The sequence below is a fragment of the Rattus norvegicus genome, chromosome 5 (assembly GCF_036323735.1).
Source record: "Rattus norvegicus strain BN/NHsdMcwi chromosome 5, GRCr8, whole genome shotgun sequence".
NCBI classification, from domain to species: Eukaryota; Metazoa; Chordata; class Mammalia; order Rodentia; family Muridae; genus Rattus; species Rattus norvegicus.
The window spans coordinates 12,316,214-12,331,371 of record NC_086023.1 but is presented as its reverse complement, the minus strand read 5'-3'; the positions used below and the strand labels follow the sequence as shown (position 1 = coordinate 12,331,371).

Below are 15,158 nucleotides of genomic sequence, written 5' to 3'. Positions count from 1 at the left end.
TAAGGATTTTTGTTCTCAAGGAGAGAAAAATGTGTTTTCTACAATTTAATAGCTTTCAAGGTTCCTTCGCTCTCTCTTGCCACTTGGCTTGAGGGAAAGAAGCACAGAAAACTCACTAATGTGCATCAGGTTTGGGAAAAATTGATTCTATTTCCACACAAAATAACTTTAAATTATTTAAATACTTAAAGTGCCCCGAAAGAAGAAGCAAGCCATGCCTAAAAGTCCATTTCTCTTCTGGGAAATGCCAGATCAATTCCACCTGTCAAAGGGGGTAATTTTGTTCCTAATGCTAGACTCACAAACCTCAATAAACTTTTCTACTTCTTCATTGGTCAATCTTTAATTCTTAAATGTAAAATAGAGAAATGTCAACTACTATCTTGTTTTCACTTAGTCATTAAAATATCCAGAGCTTTTTATTGCAAATGTTATTGCCCCTATTTTCTTCCTCGCTTTAGTGAGCTCTTATTACCCTGAGATTCTCAAGCCTAGTCGTAGCTCTTTCTCAGTCTCTAAAAATACTTCCCGCATATTTGTCCTTATGTCCTGAAAAGCCATCTCGGCTTTCACTTCACTTTGTACTTAAAATATGAGCTGAGATGTCACGTGTGCATTGAAAATGTGACAAAGTCTTGGCTAAATCCTAGTTACTTCAGAAATATTTCATGTATGTAGAAATCACACATAGAAAAAAAATCTCAGGTTACAAAGTGTTTGTCTCTCATCACATTAAAAACCAGAGTTCCTGTATTTACGCAGTGGCTCACACAACATTTCAATGAATAAGAAATGCTCGAGAAAAAGTTTTAAAGTTGATAGTGCATAATTATAGCCTTTTTTCATTAAATAGCAGTAACACATGTAATAATTTAACAATTGTAAACATTGAGATTCTAATCATAATGATATTGAACTCCTGAAAGCAAAGTTGATTTTCAAGCCTTACTTCAGCCATTTTTTTTCCTTACAAAGGGTGGCACATAGCTATTTTCAATAAATATCTGCTACACAAGTGTAGGAGGTGTGGGCTATCACTACGCCCATGCTAAATAGAGTGTATTCATAAAAAAAAACCATCAAGTCTGTTTTTATTTTTGGGCCATTGCTCTAACTTGGATTTTCCTAGGAGAAAGGAAGCAAATAAGTCATATATAAGTGGCTGCTATTGTAATACTCCATTCATAGACAACATTATTTAAAATGCTGAACAAGTACATAACAGATCAGACATTCACCGATAGACTAGAGAATTAAATTGGAAACCAAACCTTGAAAGTCTTACGGATAGAAACTTATCCAAAATATTTTCTTGGAGCTTTTATAACAAACAACATTATATACCTTAATGCTTTTATTTATGTACCTCAAATACATTATAGAAAGTCAACCACTTATGTCAGGAATGATTGCCAACTATAGTGTTAACTGCTGGTTAGAGTTAAGGAAGTTGAAAGGACACAGATAAAGTAATAGAATAATACTGAGACTCCAGTGTTAAGATAATGGATATTAATGGCCCTTGGGTGCATCTCAAGACATCTGTAGACATTTTGAAGTTACACTAAAAATGATATATGAATATGATGAAAGATATTTTCCTGACTCCTTCTTGGATTTTTAAATTCTGAAGTAAGAGAGCTCAAGGAAGAAAGAAAGCATCAGAACAGGGACAGAAAGAGGGAAGAGAGACAGAGAGAAAGAGAGATGAGAGGTGGAGGGAGAAAGAGGAGGAGGGGGTCGCAAATATGGGAGAGGTGGAGAGTGGGGGGAAGAAGAGGGGGAAGAAAGAAGGAGAGGGTGAGGGGACAGAAAGGAAGAGGGGAAGGCAGAGAGAGAGGAGACAGAGAAGGAGGGAGGTGTGCTAGGGAAAGAGTGGACTTTTTATGTTTATTCATATCTTCCTAATTCTGTCCTTTGCCTGGCTGGTTATTGGGAAAGTGTATGAACCCTCTACACATTTAGAGTTACTATAATCACATATTTATCATATAAGTAGAAACAAAAATTGAGTTAATAACCCTATATAATTTTTTCTAAGCCATCCTAATTGGATGTTGCAATAGTTGTATAACAAATTTGTTTAAATTACTTGATAGACCTTAATGTAGAATTAGTAAATAGGTTCATCAAGCCTTGAAAATATAATCAGTTCTTTTAAAGCTGAACCATCTAATTGAAAGGAGAATAAAATTCATAAATAGTGTAGACCAAGTAAACTGATTTTCTTAAATGAGGGTTGTTATTAAAATATAAATATTCAATAAAATTAGTAGAAATCTTACAACTCAGAAATAAACTTTAAATTGAAACTAAATTCTCTTTCTATTACGTTTTCATTTCATTGATGTGAAGACTGACATTGATGTACAGTGCACAAAGCCTAGAAATGTTTCCTTTCATAGAAAGACAGTCAACATCTCTGTCTACAAGTGAGAGCTGTGCCTTCAAGTCATACTGTGTGGTGCTGTGGGAAGTAAATCAGGATAAAAAGATCAAAAACTCAAATGACAGCAGATGATGTCCAGGATGTGGAGACACTCCTCCATTGTTGGTGGGGGTACAAGCTGGAAATCAGTCTGGAGGTACCTCGGAAACTTGGACATAGTACTACCTGAGGACGCAGCTATGCCACTCCTGGGCATTCACCTAAATGATGCTCCAATATATAACAAGGACACATGCTCCACTATGTTCATAGCATTTTTATTTATAATAACCAGAAGCTGGAAAGAACCCAGATGCCCTTCAACAGAGGAATGGATACAGAAAATGTGGTACATCTACACAATGGAGTACTACTCAGCTATGAAAAACAATGACTTCATGAAATTCATAGGCAAATGGATAAAACTAGAAAATATCATCCTGAGTGAGGTAACCCAGTAACAAAAGAACATACGTGGTATGCACTCACATAAATGGATATTAGTCCAAAAGTTTAGAATGCCCAAGATACAATCCACAGACCAAATGAAGCTCAAGGAGATGGAAGTCTAAAGTGTGGATGCTTCAGTCCTTCTTTGAAGGGAGAACAAAATACATTTCATGGGAGAAAATACAGGGACAATGAGTGGAGCAGAGATTCAAGGAAAAGCCACCCAGAGACTGCCTGCCCTACCTGAGGATCCATCCCATATGCAGCTACCAAACAGCAGCCACTGTTGCTGATGCCCGGAAGTGCTTGCTGACAGGAGCCCAATATGGCTGTCTACTGAGAAGCTCTACCAGAGTCTTACTGAAACAGATGAGGACGCTTGCAGCTGACCATCAGACTGAGCATGTGGACCCCAGTGGAAGAGTTAGAGAAAGGACTGAAGGAGCTGAAAGAGTTTGTAACCCATAGGAAAAACAACAATATCAACCAACCAGAACCTCCAGAGCTCCCAGGGACCAAACCACCAACCAGAGTACACAGGAAGGGACCCGAGGCTGTAGCCGCACATGGAGCAGAGGATGGTCCTGTCTGGCATCAATAGGAGGAGAAGCCCTTGGTCCTGTGAAGGCTCTTTTCTCCAGTAGGGGAATGCCAAGGTGTTGAGGTGGGAGGGGGTGGGAGAGAGTGGGAGCATCCTCATAGAAGTGGGGAGAGGGGAGATGAGAGGGGGAAACCAGGAAAGGTGATAACATTTGAAATGTAAATACATAAACTATCCAATTAAAAAACAAAATTTAAAAAAAGAAAATGGATTGAAGCAGGGATAACTCTTTCATATTCGAAATTCAAAAACAAGGACAGTCAAGTTTGAGCTCTTCTGGACATGGGAAATCTGTAAAGCACTTGGCAGAAATAACACTAAAATTTAAGGACTTAAGAAGATGAAAACTTTGGATAGGGATGGTCCAAACAGTGGGTAAAGCAGTTACTCCTAAGTCTAAAGACCTGAATTTGACGGAACACTTAGATATTGCTGTGCGCTTTGGCAGTATTAATCCACTCCATTCTTATGGTAATGTAGTTGTTATTACTATCTTCATCTCTACTTCAGGAAGAGGTAGTCGAGTCCCAAAGTGCTTTTATCCTCTCCCGAGACTGAAGAGCTGCAAATTGGCTATGCCAGCCTGTCTTGACCAAATTTTGTCATCTTCAATGTTTTGCTGTTCATCCATTTTTTTGGTAAGGAGTTGTAGAAAGCTCCCAAGATCTGGAAAAGAAGAGAGTGCAGCCTGCTGATGGTGTGCAGAACATCCAGTGTTCTTAGGAAGAGCCAGGCCCGCATCCACTCTCCTCATCCCACCTACCACTCTGCATTCCCAGGCTGCCGACAGCATGTCCTGCTTCCTTCCATTCCCAGGCTATGGTGCTGAAGAAACTCAAGTGTGATTTCTACTCACAAGCCTTGCCCACCGTCATCTCTCTAAAACCATCTCCCTTTCCTTTTCTTTCAAACCTGATGTAAGGATCCCACAAATCATACCACACACACACACACACACACACACACACACACACACACACACACTTTATATCTAGCTGGCACCATCTCATAGCAATAATCAGCCAACCATCAGACCCTCACATCAATCTTCCCCTGAACACGTTATTTCGTTATTTGTCTGTTCTCCTGTCTTGATGAAACAGGAGCATAATTCGTTCTGCCCCAGACATAACCTTTCATTTCCTTTCTCTCCTTTTTCTCTGTTCTTGATTTCTACTCTTTCCCTACTCACTCCTTGTACATTTCATTAACTCTTGTCATCATTGTCTGGAATCTGTAATATTATTTCTGGTATTTCACTCCTTGGCATCTTCTGGCCTTCTAATTCATCCTCTCTGGTACCCAACTGGTTCTGGAACCCACAGTGCACTGTTCCTCAGGCTTCTCTGTATCTCTCTGTATCTGTCTTCTGACACAGCCTATAACTGAGACCAGCCCCCGGGTCTAGCTAGCTCCCTGGTCCTTTTTGTTTTTAATACAACTCTACTTGGTGGAAATTGGTTCCTTTCTGCTCTCAGATAGAATCATCAAAGGTTGGAGAACACTTGCCCCACTGTCCAGCTTCTCTAGACCGTGAGTGCTCAAACTCCTGCCAATGAAACCGCCGCTTACATCTGCTCTGTTGCACCTTGAGTCTCCTTAATTACAGCCATAAGATGACACCAATCATCTCTTCTTCCCCCCAAATATTCCAGTCTCCATTTTGTTCAGAACTGATGGACCTGTGTCTTACTTCATGGGGATATATGGAAATGGCATTTCTTGGCTCCTGTTTTTCTTTGTGTCCAAGCCCTCAATTTCTTCTGTGGCAAGGGGTCAGCTACCTGAGACAAGTCCCCCACTTATCTCCCTTGATCTGAGCTCAACCTTATTAACCTAGCACAGTGATTGCCTTCATTTGATCATTGCAGAATACCTCTCCTAGCTCTTTCTCATCCCCATGCATGTATGATTCTATTTCAGACATCACCAACAAGGATCTGTGACAATATAGCCTGGTCACAGGAAAGACTTTGTTTCCCCACAGTCTGACACTTTGTTCATCTACCTGGAGGCATCCGTTTAACAACCTGGATATGCCTTCCATTAGACACCAGACGGACCAGTGTGAGCTACATCAACATAAGAGAAAGCAAGCAAATGAAGATGGAGAGTGAGGGCTCTGACAATTCCACTGTTATTGGACTTCAGGCTGGTTCAGCAGCAGCAGCTTGACTGCTTTATAAATTACAAGAATGGATAGGGGGTGCACTCAGAGTCCTAAAGTCATAGCCAAATGGTACAGGACACAATTTTATAAAGTGCCATGCATACCCAGAACCAGAATAACCACATCCTGAGTGCCGAAAGTCAACCAATGTCTGCCTAAGATAACATAGATAGTACAATTACCTGGCTAGGCATTAAAGCGGTCATCATAAAAAATGCTTTCATAAGTAACTACAATTTCCTTGACAATATTTAAGCATACAAAATAATAGCAGTAAACACAAATTATAGGAACAATACGAAGATTAAAGCACTGACAAGAGAATTCACAGAAATGGAAATAGTGTAAGTGGTAGGGCAAAGATAACAAAAGACAAAATTATAGGCTGTAGGTAGCAGTTCTTTTCAATTGGCCTGTTTTGAACAATTGAGAGGAAGTAAACTGAAAAAACATGATAAAGGGTCTGAAAATATTGCCAAGAAACTAAGAACATTTGCTGCTCTTGGAGAGGACCTATGGCTTTCACTGCATGCTTCTCACAAGTCGCCTGAGCCTCAGGTTTCAGAGAAAGCAGTGCCCTCTGCTGGCTGCTGTGAGCACTTATATGCTTGTAGGCTAGACACGCATTCACACACCCATACGTAGAAAATATGATACAGCTTCAGTGACCTATGGATAAATAAGAAAAGGTATACATTGTTATCAGGTTCCGAAAAGAAAGAGAGAAGTGTGGGTAGGTTGGAAGAAAGTTAGGAGTGATAGCCGAAAGCATGCTGAGCAGCTGCGAACTGGGAAAAGCCAGGGGGATAACGGACTAGTTCATTTTACACAGAAACCTGCGTATCTTAAGTAGACTTAGGAAACCAATATCAAAGAAGGAATCTTTTAAAACAAAAATTGTTATTTTACGCATTTGAGTGTTTCCGTGCATGTATGTCTTTGCACCACGCGTGTGCCCGGTGCCCATAGAGGCCGGAAGATGGTGTCAAATCCCAGGTAGCTGGGGTTACAGATGATTGTGTGCTGGGAACTGAAACCTGCTTCATTGCAAGAGCAGCAGGTATTCTTAAGTGCTTGCCTTCTCTTGTGTGTCCTAAGAGTAAATCTGAAAAGCAGGCAGAGGTAAATACCAAATTGCCTGTGGGAGAACAATCGTGTGAAGGGCTATGGAGTTTTCATCTAAAACTACAGGAGTGAAGGGAAGCACCAGGCCCCAAGTAAATGGTTCTCAACCTCAACCCTTACGTTGTATGTCTAGTGAACTGTTTCCAGCAGAAGTTCCCCTAAGGTAAGAGTGAATGAAATTCTTCAAAGAAAAAAAAAGCAATAAGAGGGCATTAGGGAACATCTGGAAGGAGGAAGAAAACATCCTACAAAATAGGAGTGTCTGCACTGAATTATCATTACTATTGATTTGAATGAATTAGAACAAAGTGCCACCAATACCTCAACATACCTGACATACACCTGTAGAAATCAAGGAATAATTTAAACCTTCTAGTTCTCACTGGATCAGAAAAGTTACTTAAGGCATAGGTCATGTAGCAGCAATCAGATGGAGCACTTCAGAGGGCAGGAGTTCCCAACTCAACACTGGGCAAGGGTTGAGTATCAAGGGCTGTTTCAGAAACGTGCTATTTCCGTTATCCCTGGTACAAACAGCAATGTGCAGTATGCTTGTGTGACCGTGTAATGGAATGAAATTGTGTTGGTTTAGTAGATTTTCATTTGCTGACCACAGCTAAGTAGCCTGTCAATGTTTCTTCAGCTTGAAGATGGAGCCCAAGACGAAGGGACTAAAGCAACAGCAGCAGCAGCATAAGAAACTCCTGGCTGCAATGCTCTCCCAGGATTCCTTCGAGTCCATCCACAGCCCCACGCCATCTGTAATAGAAGAAGACATTGACAATGAAGACGATGCAATGGAGTTGCTGGGTAATTTTAAAAATTAATCACTTCTCTTTTCTCTTCTTTTCCGGCATTGGAAAAGTGTGAAGGGATTGAGGTGGGTTGGGGTGGGGGAAGTGTTAAACATTTTGCATAGTCCTGTCCGAGGCAAAGGGATCCCTTTAACCTACACTTTCTTTCCATTAGAGTTTTATGAAGTTGCATGTAAGAACTAAACTGAACCCATGGAAGCATGAGAAACATTCCCTAGACTGTACTATGTGCTTTGTGTATACAGCACTCGTTCTATCCTCTGACTTCATTGAGCTTTATTCTGTGTGCAATGTGACAGGAGGCAAATCTGTCTGTTTTGTTTTTTTATTAGACCTGTTGTCTATAAAATACACCCACCTTCTAAGAAAGTCTTGTGATTATAAGGTTGCTTTAGAAGAAAATCACAGAGTTGAAAGATGTTGGCCGTAGATTAATGTTGGACACCTTTCGAACGTTAGGGAGCCTTGCAGAGATTGCGAAGTCTGCCGACTCATTGCCTTCACACACCTTCACTAACTTTGTAGGTACACTTCTTCTCTGTTTTTTTGCTTTTTTATTTTTAGTGATTTAAGTACATGGTCTTGTATCAGTAGAAATATCATCATATAAATTATCCTCATATAAATTGTTAATTGATACTTACTTTGGGAATTCGTTTTTTTCAAAACAGGCTTTCTCTGTGTAGTCCTGGCTGTCCTGGAACTCACTCTGTTGACCAGGCTGACCTTGAACTCAGAGATCCACCTGCCTCTGCCTCCTAAGTGTTGGGATTAAGGTGTGCATTGCCATGCCCAGCTAAAAAAATCATTTTTGCAGAGGAAGGAACTTTTCTTAGCCAAGCAGTCCACATGTAAAATGGCGTGTTCTTGATTGAATGGTACTTATTATTATATTATAGAGAATTGAAACAATTGGTATATGCTTTTATAACAACAATCTATTATATTTAAGTAAAAAAAGAATAAACAATGTAACTACCTGTAGAATATCAATGCATAGCAAAGGTATTTCATTTAGAATTCTCAAACAGATTTCTTATGAAACAGAATTAGGTGTTGATAACAGTAAGTTACATTCTATATAAATGATGTCTCCGTGCATATACCTGCAAAGATGTTATTCAGTCAACGATGGCAGGGCTCGAGATCTTTTCTAATGCTCTAATAACTACCTTGAGTCTAGAATTAAGGCGACTGACGAATGGCACTTTTCATTAGATACTATTGGTCCTTGTTTTCTTTTAAGCAATTGAGTCTTATTCCCGTAAGTCCAAATCATTAATGTGACCGGGCTTTTGGATGCCATGATACCTTTATTCATCCTTCATTCACTACAAAGGATTTTGACCTAAAGACATAAAATAAAATGATATCTGTTGCAGGCTTTTTCAGTCAGGTTAAAAATGGAAACTTGTCACTTCCACCATGTTCTTTACATGCTGCACAGGCACATGTAGTGGTATGTCCTAGTACAAAAGTGGGCGCAGAGGTTACTGCACACTGTTTCAAGAAGCTGATTCCTCTTCTTAGTCCTGCAGGACAAGGAGGTGTAAACCTGGGAGGAGGAGTGTGCCCAGACTCCTGGGGGCTTTTTCACACACATGCAGGGTCTTCTGTAACCATGACTGTCAACTGCTTTCCTGCTGGTCAGGACAGTGAAAGAGATGATCCACGGACTCTCAAGAGACTCACATGTCTACCTTATGCTGATTGTCCCTAGACATCAACTGCTCTGCTCAGAAGTTTCTAAGCTGAAGACCAGAGGGTTGGGTCTTGGTGTCTACATCGTGACAAGCCATTCGCAACTGGCTCTCATTAATCCTTCTTCTCCCTTTAGATATTTAGCCTGCTTTCTGACCGAGCTTTATGGTAAAGAATAGTGGAAGCTTTGGGCTTTCTCGGTGTCACCTCACATATCTCTGCCCAGGTGGCTAAAAATGACGCTGCTCTCTTAGTGACAAGCATTCCTCGTGATGATGTGCAATGCTCAAGCACACAACAGTGGCCTTAACTCCACATGCGTTTTCTCTGGTTCTGTAAATGATCCCAGAGGAACGTGGAGTTGTGCTTAGCTGAAGAAAACACAAACGTTACTAACTTGAAATTGTACGCAAAGTAAAAATTTAGTACATAGATTCGTTGTTAAGATGTAACAGATATTGCTGTTTAAAATATCTTTTGGGATCTATGATGTGTTGTAGAATGAGTTTGCTGTAATAAGTTTTTAAGAGTTCAAATTTTTATTATTTATGCCATAGTAAAATAAGCTAAAAATGTGTTATGCATGGAAAATAATATGTAAATATGAATTGATAAGTAAAATACATGTTTTTAGTCAATATTAATATAAAAATGAATTATGCATCAATGAAATTGGTTGACCTAAACAGAAAATGTTTTAGTGAAGATAGCAGATATAAATAAACCTAGTTCTTCTTGTTGTCTTTATTGAAATACAATGTTGTTAATATGATGATTATATATTCATGGTTTAATTGTATGTCTGTGGATGTATTTTATAAATATATTAGGCATGTGGAAATAATTTTGGGATTCATTTTATATTAATATTTATGATTATTTTAAATCTATTTATAAATTCAGAGTGTGAAAGTAACCACTTAGGAAATTAATATTAACTATCAAATGATGAACTATCTGTACTTGGAGATTTTAAAAGACATCAATAAAAAGTACCCCTGAAATTGGCTCTAGATATCCAAAATCTAGAGTAAAAGCATCTTCCCACCCATCTCAAACAATCTATTTCTCAACCATAAATGTAAGGCAGCCTCAATTATTTTGGTGGTTATGCTGCCACGGAATAATCAGGGTGTGCAGAGACTCTTTGCAGAAAATGATCACATTTTCTAAAACATCTACTAAACTCAGGAGTTGTTTTCAAAAACGGTATGAGAGAAAATGAGTTTCCCAGATCACGTGTGGTTTCTTTCTTTATCCTCCCAGGGAATTTGAGGAACTGTTGAAGACGTTGAGTTGTGTGACCGTCTTCCCATTTTCCCGTGTCGCCTATTCACAGCATCACATTAGACATGTAACAGTAATGTGTAGTTCATTGCTTTCGACACAGTTTGTACTGATTTATACCCATTTAAAAAACTAGGATAAAAGGCTCTACTACTTTATTACACACTTTAGTTGAAACTATTACTTTTAAAATATTTTAGGCTTTCTTAGGTTTGAGGACAAGGCAACTGTCTGAAATCATATTCCTGAGATGCTAAAGCCATTAATCATACTTAGTTATACTTTCTGGCCTTAGCTCAGAATTATATAATTTAAATTAAAGCTTGCTCTACACTGCCTCAAACAAGCAATGTTGCCATAAACTTACTCATTTTAAGATTAAATAATTAAGAGTTTTAGTATAATTGCAGTGGTATTCCTTGACAAATGCAGTTTCTAGGTCTCCAATATCTTACCAAATAAATCAACTCATTATTGGCAAAATACCGAGAGGATTTAATGGAGATGCCCTTTTGGCCAATTCTTCTGCATCGCAACGAACTTTGTGTAAGACAAACATTCACTGCCGTGTGTTTGGTTAAATTGGAGGCAGAAAAACCTTCTTATATTTACAAAGTAATATTGGGCCATTGTATCTGATGAGAGAGGAAGGCTGCCATTGTGGCCTAAGGAAGGGGGCCCTAAATGTTGTTTATACTTTACTCACTTAAAACCTGTAAACCAGTCTAAACCAGAAGAGACCAGCAGCATAGGCCTCTCTGGTTTTGTTTGTTTGTTTGTTTCCTTATAGAATTGATCATTTGGCACGTCAGAATAGCAAAGCAAACTGAAGAGTCTTCATAAAAAAATGATTCTTTAAAAAAATATTGAGGACTTTCACACATTCAACCACAAAGTATTTTAATATTACCTATAAGATTGCTTAAAATATTAATTCATTCAGTATAGTATAAAGGAAAGGTAATTGAAATTAGTGCCCATTATAGATAAAATATCCAAATGGGGAGTGCTTAACCTATAGTGATTAAAACACTCAGAAGGTTAATATTTAAGATACTGAAAAGAGTTACCTCAATCCAAGTCAGGTTTATCTTTACCTATAGGATATTCTAACAAACTCCATTAATTTTTCTGCAGCTGATTATCACAATTAACCAAACCTTACAGAGAAGCACTAAACCAGTGCAACTGCAGACCTAAGACATCCTGAAGTCGTGTGAGATATCTGTCACTTGTCACGATATCTCCCCTGTGACAGAAGCTCTGTAGAAGGTCCCACTCCTATGTTGGCACCCATGCTCTGAGCTGTAATTTCAGTTAGCTTTCATGTTGTCATTGCCTACATGAAATCCCTGAAGACACACACAGTGTCCGTGTGGTCCAAGGACTTGAAGACTGTGCTGGACTCTTTTGGTTAGAACGCCATTTTAGAAAATATACTCCAGCCCGTGTTTTCCCATTGCAAACCCTGTGCAGCTGCTGGGCGTGGATGTTAGCACACTATATGAGGGGTGTTGCATCTTATGATTAATTTTAAAAAGCCATTTGATCCCTTCGAGTTTACTGCTAAGGGCTGGTGCTGTGGGAAGGCAGAAGATCATCCTCCATCTCTCAAACCGTTCATGTTCATTCCACGTTGGCAAGTTTCCCTCCTAAGTCTATACCTACCACGTACAGAGGGAATTTGAATGTTTGTAGGACTTCAGACTCGCACAGATATACAAGTCTGGATTGCAGATGCCGACTCTCAAGGTTTGATTTGCTTGGGAATCCTCAAAGGGCCATCTTTAAACAAGGACTCAGCATTCCTCACACACAGTAATCTGTTAATTAGATTGAAATCCAACCCATGAAGCAGATTTTGCCTAATAACACCTTTCCGACTGTAGTAGATTCAGTTATAGGCAGTCTGTCAAACTCATAAGAACACTGACAGAAAGGACATGAACCAGTGCATGAGGAGGCTCAATGTTTACAGCCATGAAGTGGAGGTTTCTGAGTCATCCACACTCACCAATTTGTTTTGTGTTTGGAATTCTACTCATGCTTTGTTCTTTTCATTCGTTATTTTTATTTCTTTTCAAAGATACCAGAATTTTTGCTAACAGTAATGGTATATGTGGAAAAGGCTCTTTAAATAAAGTATAATACAAGATGTCACCAAGACTGTACATACCATTTGATATAACTTATATGGCATATGACAAGAAATGCTTCACTTTCCACCTGTAAAAATAAAACAGACCCAACTGTGGAGCACTTTAATGCAGGAGAATAAAGGTAATAGTTTGCAAGCAGCTTCTAATCATGCAGACAAATCTTGTATAGTGATGATTGTACTTCAGGTGGAAATTCCTCACTCAGCAGAGAACTGTTTCTGATTATTTCTGTGTAGGTTTGCTTAAGATATACTGATTAGCTACACTAAACTATAAATTGATTGACACCTACCAACGGCTCCGTTTAGTGTGTTTTTCACACATGTGCTGTGGCTTTTCCTTGAGCATTTTGTGAACTGTGGGCCACTGTGATGTGGTGTAGGTGACTTGGCCAAAGACCTGTGCTCTAATTCTAAGGCCCAAATCTTCTCCCATGCTACCTCTTGCTAGGCTTTTCTCACATTTTTGCTATTTTGGTTTTGATTTTTAATCTTTTGCTAATCTTTGAACTTCAGGCAATTAGTTGTAAGTTGCTGGTCGCACCATGCGCCCTCCCTACTCCACAGGAACGGCACGAAGTAATGAGATATTCTCAGAAGTAACACATTCCTCTTTCATCACCACTGAGAGGAATACTTGGGGAGAGACACAGATTTATGTCCCAACTCTTCTCCACAACAGGTTCTCTAACCTATGGCTGTTATGCAATCGGAGGCAGAAGAACGTAGGACCTGGAGTTTCTCACAGCACAATAATATACTTGGAGAGCCAGGCTCTGAGACCCCAAATGTGACACGGGCAAGCTTGCAAACAGTGCTGCCTGCCTGCTCGCAGCGTCTGTCTTTTGCTTGACCCGTAGAGATTTAAGCAGGGGCAGTGACTTCTGTGACTTGTTAAAAATGGGGCGCAGATGGCTAGACTGTCTACTTTTTCCCTATAAATGTAAAATTTATAGGAGAAAAGAAAGTTATTTTGTATACATGCAGATGTTCACCCTAGTAGACACAGCTTGGAAAAGAAGAGAAAGAGGGATCTGGATCAAATTCAGAAAATCTATAACTGTAACTCATGTTTCCGTGTTTCTACACAGATCAATTACTGAGCTTGTTACAGTGCACAGGATTTAATAATGCTTTCAAGGTCTGTTAGCAAATACGAAACTATTTGAACAATTTTGGTTTAGTGTTAACTCATTCAAGGTGAAAAATCGACCAAATTCCATAGCAGTTTCAATATTATTAGAGTCTTGTTGCTTTAGGAGTAAACCTTTCCTTTCCGAACACTTCCTACATGACTATGTGATATTGCAGGATGGTTTGTTCACCACGTACTTATTTTCATGTAATTGGAATTTGAACTTTTCGCTTTATATAAGACTAATTTGAAACTCAGGACGAATCACAACTTTGTTATATTTTATTGGTTGATACAAATGAATTGTAATTGTTTGCAACTTAATGTCAAAATCAATAGCTTATTAAAGACATGTTGCAATTCTGATTTCTTTAAATCTGGTTTTATAGCTAAAATATCTGTTTAGATATTTCTATTCATAATATACCAAGCCACATGTTTAATTGTTTTCAATAAATGCTTAGGTGAAACAGAATGCTAAAAAGAATGTTCACACGACTTGACAACTATTTCCCCAAACCGTTGTTCTTGTGAAATAAAGTTTTCTTTAAAAACCATTAACAATTATGTTATATGTATGTTTTTGAGAATTCTTAATAACAATAAGTACATCCATTTATCGATGTAAAGCTTTTAAGATCACCAAGAAGTATAGTGGAGAATTTAAGGTTGTTCCAATGGAAATCAGTGAAGATTAATCATTTCTATTATATTTTTTAAATTATGTTCTTTCTGCTGAATGCCTCTGTCAGGTTGGATGGATTTGTCTGTGTTAGAATGAAATATTCTCAGATTTTATTTACAATTTTAATTTCTTTAAAGCTTGCTTTTTCAAGCATCACCAGAAGAGAATTTAATTTGGTCATTTTAATTACTGAAATTCAGTAAATTTGTGTTTCAAAATATTAACGTAGGTGGTGTTAGTACAATAAATCAAAATTCACATTAAGCTTAGGAAGTTAACTTTTCAAGAAAGGCACAGTGTGTGAAGTGACAACAGCAGACAGCCTTGATGATCACGTCACCACTGTGCAGACTGTAGGACTGGGAACAGTGGCATCCTGCAGATGTGGTACTAGAAAAATGGGATTAGTAAATGTGTTTGCTCTTTAAGGTTTTGTAAGATTAAGTAAAACTATTCATGCTAAAGTTCTCAACCATCAGGCAAGCTAGAACATTAATGTAATTCTTAAGTGGATTCTTTTCTTCTTTCCTTTTAATGTGTGAAATTGAATTCATATAAAAAAACGTGAGACCCAGGAACACTTAGGTTTGCCCCGTATATTTA

General features: G+C 38.6%; 1 protein-coding gene across 11 annotated transcripts in view; it reads left to right on the top strand.

Moving 5' to 3' along the window:
* Positions 1-15,158, top strand: part of C5h8orf34 (similar to human chromosome 8 open reading frame 34) — a 539,213-nt gene that overhangs the window by 228,841 nt on the left and 295,214 nt on the right. For 9 of the 11 annotated variants that reach the window (NM_001109259.2, XM_063288168.1, XM_017593564.3 and 6 more), the window contains one exon: positions 7,418-7,584. In NM_001109259.2, the coding sequence (NP_001102729.2) occupies positions 7,418-7,584 (167 nt within the window). Of the gene's footprint in view, positions 1-7,417; positions 14,435-15,158 lie in introns of those variants that run through there. The other 2 variants (XM_017593566.3, NM_001195648.2) reach the window with 2 other exon arrangements.